This window comes from Triticum urartu, chromosome 6A (genome assembly GCF_056163025.1).
Source record: "Triticum urartu cultivar PI428250 chromosome 6A, HENAU_Tu73, whole genome shotgun sequence".
NCBI lineage: Eukaryota > Viridiplantae > Streptophyta > Magnoliopsida > Poales > Poaceae > Triticum > Triticum urartu.
Window position 1 is genome coordinate 568,367,944 of NC_141878.1, and position 7,718 is coordinate 568,375,661.

Sequence of the window (7,718 nt, forward strand, 5' to 3'; positions counted from 1 at the left end):
TATGATGCATACCATGATGTCTCTTATCGAATTACCACAATAGTTTATGGGTTAGGCATTAGAGACAACCAAATTCACTTTAAATAGGGCACCACGTAATTCCGATGAGATGACACCGTATGAACTATGGTTTAGAGAAACCTAAGCTGTCATTTCTTAAAAGTTTGGGACTGCGACGCTTATGTGAAAAAGTTTCAGGCTGATAAGCTCGAACCTAAAGCGGATAAATGCATCTTCATAGGATACCCAAAACAGTTGGGTATACCTCCTGTCTCAGATCCGAAAGCAATAAGGGATTGTTTCTAGAATCGGGTCCTTTCTCGAGGAAAAGTTTTTCTCGAAAGAATTGAGTGGGAGGATGGTGGAGACTTGATGAGGTTATTGAACCGTCACTTCAACTAGTGTATAGCAGGGCACAAAGAGTTGTTCCTGTGACAACTACACCAATTGAAGTGGAAGCTTATGATATTGATCATGAGACTCTGGATCAAGTCACTCCCAAACCTCGTAGGATGACAAGGATGCGTACTACTTCAGAGTGGTACGTAATCCTGTCTTGGAAGTCATGTTGCTAGACAACAATGAACCTACGAGCTATGGAGAAGCGATGGTGGGCCTGGATTCCGATAAATGGCTCGAGGCCATAAAATCCGAGAGAGGATCCATGTATGAAAACAAAGTGTAGACTTTGGAAGAACTACTTGATGGTCGTAAGGCTGTTGAGTGTAGATGGATTTTAAAAGGAAGACGGACAATGATGGTAAATGTCACCATTAAGAAAGCTCGACTTGTCGTTAAGATGTTTTCTGACAAGTTCAAGGAGTTGACTACGGTGAGATTTTCTCACTCGTAGCGATGCTAAGAGTCTGTTGGAATTATATTAGCAGTCACTGCATTATTTATGAAATCTTGCAGATAGGATGTCAAAACATTGTTTGCTCGACGATTTTCTTGAGGAAAGGTTGTATGTGATACAACCGAAAGGTTTTGTCAATCCTGAAAAGATGCTAATAAGGATGCAAAGCTCCAGCAATCCTTCTGAGGACTGGAGTGAGCATCTCGGAGTTGGAATGTACACTTTGATGAGATGATCAAAGATTTTGGGTTTATACAAAGTTCATGAGAAACTTGTATTTCCAAAGAAGTGAGTGGGAGCACTATAGAATTTCTGATGAGTATATGTTTTAACATATTGTTGATCGGAAATGACGTAGAATTTCTGGAAAGCATATAGGGTTATTTGGAAAGTGTTTTCAATGGAAAACCTGGATTAAGCTACTTGAGCATTGAGCATCAAGATCTATAAAGGATAGATCAAAACGCTTAATGGTACTTTCAAATGAGCACATACCTTGACATGATCTTGAAGGTGTTCAAGATGGATCAGTCAAAGAAGAAGTTATTGCCTGAGTTGTAAGGTATGAAGTTAAGACTTAAAGCTCGACCACGGCAGAATAGAGAGAAAGGACGAAGGTCGTCCCCTATGCTTAAGACATAGGCTCTACAGTATGCTATGCTGTGTACCGCACCTGAAGTGTGCCTTGCCATGAGTCAGTCAAGGGGTACAAGAGTGATCCAAGAATGGATCACGGGACAGCGGTCAAATTATCCTTAGTAACTAGTGGACAAAGGAATTTTCTCGATTATGGAGGTGGTAAAAGAGTTCGTCGTAAAGAGTTACGTCGATGCAAGCTTAACACCTATCCGGATAGCTCTGAGTAGAGATACCGGATACATATAATGGAGCAACAATTTAGAATAGCTCCAAGTAGAACAGTTATTTGGATTAGCTCCAAATAGAACGTGGTAGCTACATCTAGGAGATGACATAGAGATTTGTAAAGCACACACGGATCTGAAAGGTTCAGACCTGTTGACTAAAACCTCTCTCACAAGCAACATGATCAAACCTAGAACTCATTGAGTGTTAATCACATAGTGATGTGAACTAGACTACTGACTCTAGTAAACTCTTGGGTGTTAGTCACATGGCGATGTGACCTGTGAGTGTTAATTACATGGCGATGTGAACTAGATTATTGACTCTAGTGCAAGTGGGAGACTGTTGGAAATATGCCCTAGAGGCAATAATAAATTAGTTATTATTATATTTCCTTGTTCATGATAATCGTTTATTATCCATGCTATAATTGTATTGATAGGAAACTCAGATACATGTGTGGATACATAGACAACACCATGTCCCTAGTAAGCCTCTAGTTCACTAGCTCGTTGATCAATAGATGGTTACGGTTTCCTAACCATGGACATTGGATGTCGTTGATAACGGGATCACATCATTAGGAGAATGATGTGATGGACAAGACCCAATCCTAAGCATAGCACTAGATCGTGTAGTTCGTATGCTATAGCTTTTCTAATGTCAAGTATCATTTCCTTAGACCATGAGATTGTGCAACTCCCGGATACCGTAGGAATGCTTTGGGTGTATCAAACGTCACAACGTAACTGGGTGACTATAAAGGTGCATTACAGGTATCTCCGAAAGTGTCTGTTGGGTTGGCACGAATCGAGACTGGGATTTGTCACTCCGTGTAAACGGAGAGGTATCTCTGGGCCCACTCGGTAGGACATCATCATATGCGCAATGTGACCAAGGAGTTGATCACGGGATGATGTGTTACGGAACGAGTAAAGAGACTTGCCGGTAACGAGATTGAACTAGGTATTGGATACCGACGATCGAATCTCGGGCAAGTAACATACCGATAGACAAAGGGAATTGTATACGGGATTGATTAAGTCCTTGACATCGTGGTTCATCCGATGAGATCATCGTGGAACATGTGGGAGCCATCAGGGGTATCCAGATCCCGCTGTTGGTTATTGACCGGAGAACGTCTCGGTCATGTCTGCATGTCTCCCGAACCCGTAGGGTCTACACACTTAAGGTTCGATGACGCTAGGGTTATAAAGGAAGCTTGTATGTGGTTACCGAATGTTGTTCGGAGTCCCGGATGAGATCCCGGACGTCACGAGGAGTTCCGGAATGGTCCGGAGGTAAAGATATATATATATATATATATATATAGGAAGTCCTGTTTCGGCCATCGGGACAAGTTTCGGGGTCATCGGTATTGTACCGGGACCACCGGAAGGGTCCCGGGGGCCCACCGGGTGGGGCCACCTATCCCGGAGGGTCCCATGGGCTGAAGTGAGAAGGGATCCAGCCCAAAGTGGGCTGGGGCGCCACTTCGCCAAGGGCCCATGCGCCTAGGGTGAATGATGAACCCTAAGGAAGAGTCCCAAGGAGGGAAGGCACATCCTAGGTGCCTTGGGGGGGAGGGAAACCTCCCCTGGCCGCCGCCCCCTTGGAGATTGGATCTCCTAGGGGCTGGCGCACCCCCCCCTTGGGATCCCTATATATAGTGAGGGTAGGAGGGCCTCTTTAGACACCCCTTATGCCTTTGGTGCAGCCCTCCCTCTCTCTCAAGTTCTTTTCCTCTTCTGCGGTGCTTGGCGAAGCCCTGCAGGATTGCCACGCTCCTCCATCACCACCACGCCGTTGTGCTGCTGCTGGATGGAGTCTTCCTCAACCTCTCCCTCTCTCCTTGCTGGATCAAGGCATGGGAGACGTCACCGGGCTGTACGTGTGTTGAACGGGGAGGTGCCGTCCGTTCGGCACTAGGATCATCGGTGATTTGAATCACGACGAGTACGACTCCATCAACCCCGTTCCCTTGAACGCTTCCGCTTAGCGATTTACAAGGGTATGTAGATGCACTCTCCTTCCTCTTGTTGCTAGTTTCTCCATAGATAGATCTTGGTGACACGTAGGAAAATTTTGAATTTATGCTACGTTCCCCAACATGAAGAACACAGAACATGACATAGCTCCAACCAAGCAGAGCACAATGGAGAACTTCCATAGTTCTAATGTTTGCCTGTCGCGAGCTGTCGCTACGTAATTAAGTCAAAAATGTAATTAATTCTCAAATCTGTATCCAGGAAAATATTAATCATCCAGCACATTTAGCTGGCTCCAGGAGAAGGAATCTTCAACTCGTTTCTACCACAGAAAAGGTAAAATTCTACACACCAAAATAGCATGAAATTAAAGGCCCTGACACAAGCCCCAACACGCCAACACACGAGACCAAGGTTCTTTGAGGCCCTGACAGTAATCAAGCAGCAATTATATATCAGGCATTTAGCTGTGCAAGTAATGTCAGACAAAACACAATTGGGACACAAAAAAACAGGTGCAACTTAAGATTTACCACCAAATGCGCAGCAGAGATCAAACAAATAGCCTTTTGGGTAGAGATCAACTGAATAACAGTTCAATAACAACATTACAATAAAAAACGAGACTTGGCTCAGAGAGCAAGATGAATACAACGACGCACATAGACGAATAATATAACACTTCCAGGAAACTAAATAAATAACAAGAGATCGATCGCACGATAGCTGGCCATGCACAGCGGCTGGAGATCCTCATCCCTCCAGGCTTACATGGGAGGGAAAGGACTCGAACTGAACCCCAGATCGGAGAATTGCGTCTCCAACATCATATCACCGCCGGAGAAGCCGGCGCCGTCGTGGCTGGCATTGCCACCGTAGACCTGGGTGCCGACGTCCCCACCGGAGCTCACCATGTCAAGCCAGCCTTCCTCCTCCTGCGGTGACGCCAGATACAGCGGCAGAGACCCCATGTCGATGTTGTCGTTGCTGACGCATGGAGCTGGCGGTGGCGCCTGGACATGGTTTTTTGCCATGCGTTCGCCGAGGCTCTTGAGGAGCTCGTCCACCTTCCAGCCAACGCGGGCGAGCTCCTCAGCGCTGAGGTCAACGAGGCCTGGGTGGTTGCCGTGCATGATGTTGTAAAGGAGGTACCTGATCTCGCTGTCCTGGCAGTCGCGGCGAGCCTTGTCGACCTGGTCCCGGAGCTTGGCGATGCGCTGGGTGAGGAATGCCTCCTGGTCCAGCGTCTTCTTGCAATGCCCCAGCTCCGGCATGCTCTTGAATTCATTCAGGATATCCACCGCCTCGGCGTGGGAAGGGAACACCTGAGGCTCCGCCTCGCCCTCGCCGTACACCACCAGGCAGGTTTTGACATCGCACATGGTGCCCAGCTCGGTCGCCTTTTTCATCAGGCTCCCGAGACGCTTCGTGAACCTAGCGCGCCGGGCGGAGTCCTTGGCGATGTACTGGAGGGTCACCTTCTTGCGAGCCATTGCCGGCAAAGGGATAAAACTAGCCAAGGTAAGGAAAGTTGCTGGTTTAGGCAGGGAGGAGGGGTAGATTTATAGTGGCGAGATCGCCAAGGAATTAATTTCATGATATGGCAAGAGATTGGGAGAATATTGCATAAGATTTACTGCGTTAATTGTGCCCATATGTAATTTTGGCACCCATTTAAACCGTCCTTTTTTAACTTTGTATATTTGGCGTCCATTTAAACCTTTAAATTTACGCGTGTGTGACAGTCGGCCCCTTGTATAGCGAGAGCACGGCAAATTGTAGGCGCGCAGATGGTTTCCACGCGACGTAACGGTTCGTTTTGCAATGCTTCATGTGCGACGGATGTCATCGCACTAAGCACATCAAGCCGTGCAAATGAATTGAGCCAGCACAAGTCTCCGTTGGTCCTATCCAACACACAAAAAGAAAGACATTATTAACCAGCAACCTGAAAAGCCATCGATGATGTTTGTAACACACACCCCATATTAAGCAAAAAAAGGAAACATCTAGGGCCGATAAAGGGGTTCATAACCATAAGTAGTCATTCGTTATCGCTAGTGGGTCAATTGCACCAACGAGCATGTCATTGGTACTATACGCACAACTTGCGCGCCAAATTGGTCACCCGCAGTGCTTATTGTCGTCCCACGTAGTATATGACGGGAGGAAACGACTTGTTCAGAATACCACAACCTTTGAGTTGTTGGAGAACATAAGACCACCTTCCATGCAGTGGTTATTTTCATCCCACCTAGTATATGCCCGGAGAACCCGACTTTCTCAGAATACCACAATCTTTGAGTTGTAGGAGACCATATGACCACTTTCCAAACAAGAAACGCCGTGTTTCCTTCACCAGGCTGGTGCTTATGCATTGAACATCTAACCCCGAGTGTACCATTAGGATGAAGTAGGCCCCGTGCGACTTTTCCCCTACTAAAGTATTCCACGGTAACTTCTGGACTACCGCTAAGTTGAACTTGGATAGGCTCGATGGAGAGCAGTCAAGGAAGGAGGATATGAACCCAGTACCCATCACATGATAGGAGGTTCACATGCAGAAAAACTAGTGCAATGGCCAACACCTTTTCAGTGGTCTCCCTCGCCTCCCAAAATATGTGATCTACTTTTGCTTTTGTAAATTTCTCCATGTAATGAGGTCATTCAGAAGCCTGAGGAAGGGCTGGAAGCGTGACTACCATCATCTTTACTATGGGACTCTGAGAGCGATGGGAGCCTCTTCCCCATTGCGGAGGGTCTGGCCGCCTAGGAGGATGATAACTCAACCCCAATCTCAATACGAATGAGTTATTTCTTAAATTTCATGGTTGTTATCCTGTGAGACAACCTGATATGGTCCTCCTTTACACCGAGAAAGGGTGGCATCCAAGTGTTGGGCTTATAGTTAGACGGTACCCAGCTCATCACGATGCTAGAGTTCCCCATCCCCATCCCCATGTCTGCCACCCATTGTTGGTTGAGGTTGACCATGACCAAGCACACACGGTCACGCGGGGGGGGGGGGGGGTGAAGGAAATATGCCCTAGAGGCAATAATAAAGTTATTATTTATTTCCTTATATCATGATAAATGTTTATTATTCATGCTAGAATTGTATTAACCGGAAACATAATATATGTGTGAATACATAGACAAACGGAGTGTCACTGGTATGCCTCTACTTGATTAGCTCGTTAATCAAAGATGGTTATGTTTCCTAACCATGAACGAAGAGTTGTTATTTGATTAATGGGATCACATCATTAGGTGAATGATCTGATTGACATGACCCATTTCATTAGCTTAGCACCCGATCGTTTAGTATGTTGCAATTGCTTTCTTCATAACTTATACATGTTCCTATGACTATGAGATTATGCAACTCCCGTTTGCCGGAGGAACACTTTGTGTGCTACCAAACGTCACAACGTAAATGGGTGATTATAAAGGTACTCTATAGGTGTCTCCAAAGGTACATGTTGGGTTGGCGTATTTCGAGATTAGGATTTGTCACTCCGATTGTCGGAGAGGTATCTCTGGGCCCTCTCGGTAATGCACATCACATAAGCCTTGAAAGCATTGCAACTAATGAGTTAGTTGCGAGATAATGTATTACGGAACGAGTAAAGAGACTTGCCGGTAACGAGATTGAACTAGGTATTGAGATTGCGAGGATCAAATCTCGAGCAAGTAACATACCGAAGACAAAGGGAACAACGTATGTTGTTATGCGGTCTGACCGATAAAGATCTTCGTAGAATATGTAAGAGCCAATATGAGCATCCAGGTTCCGCTATTGGTTATTGACCGGAGACGTGTCTCGGTCATGTCTACATTGTTCTCGAACCCATAGGGTCCGCACGCTTAAGGTTTCGATGATAGTTATATTATGAGTTTATGAGTTTTGATGTACCGAAGTTAGTTCGGAGTCCCGGATGTGATCACGGACATGACGAGGAGTCTCGAAATGGTCGAGACATAAAGATTGATATATTGGACGGCTATAT

The 7,718-nt window shown here is 45.9% G+C and overlaps 1 protein-coding gene across 1 annotated transcript; it reads right to left on the reverse strand.

The window, feature by feature from the left end:
- Window positions 1-4,475: 4,475 nt before the first annotated feature.
- Window positions 4,476-5,224, reverse strand: LOC125516968 (agamous-like MADS-box protein AGL80). The gene has a single exon (XM_048682220.2). The coding sequence runs from the start codon at window positions 5,199-5,201 to the stop codon at window positions 4,476-4,478; it is 726 nt and encodes a 241-aa protein (XP_048538177.2). The 5' UTR covers window positions 5,202-5,224.
- Between the last annotated feature and the right edge of the window lie 2,494 nt (window positions 5,225-7,718).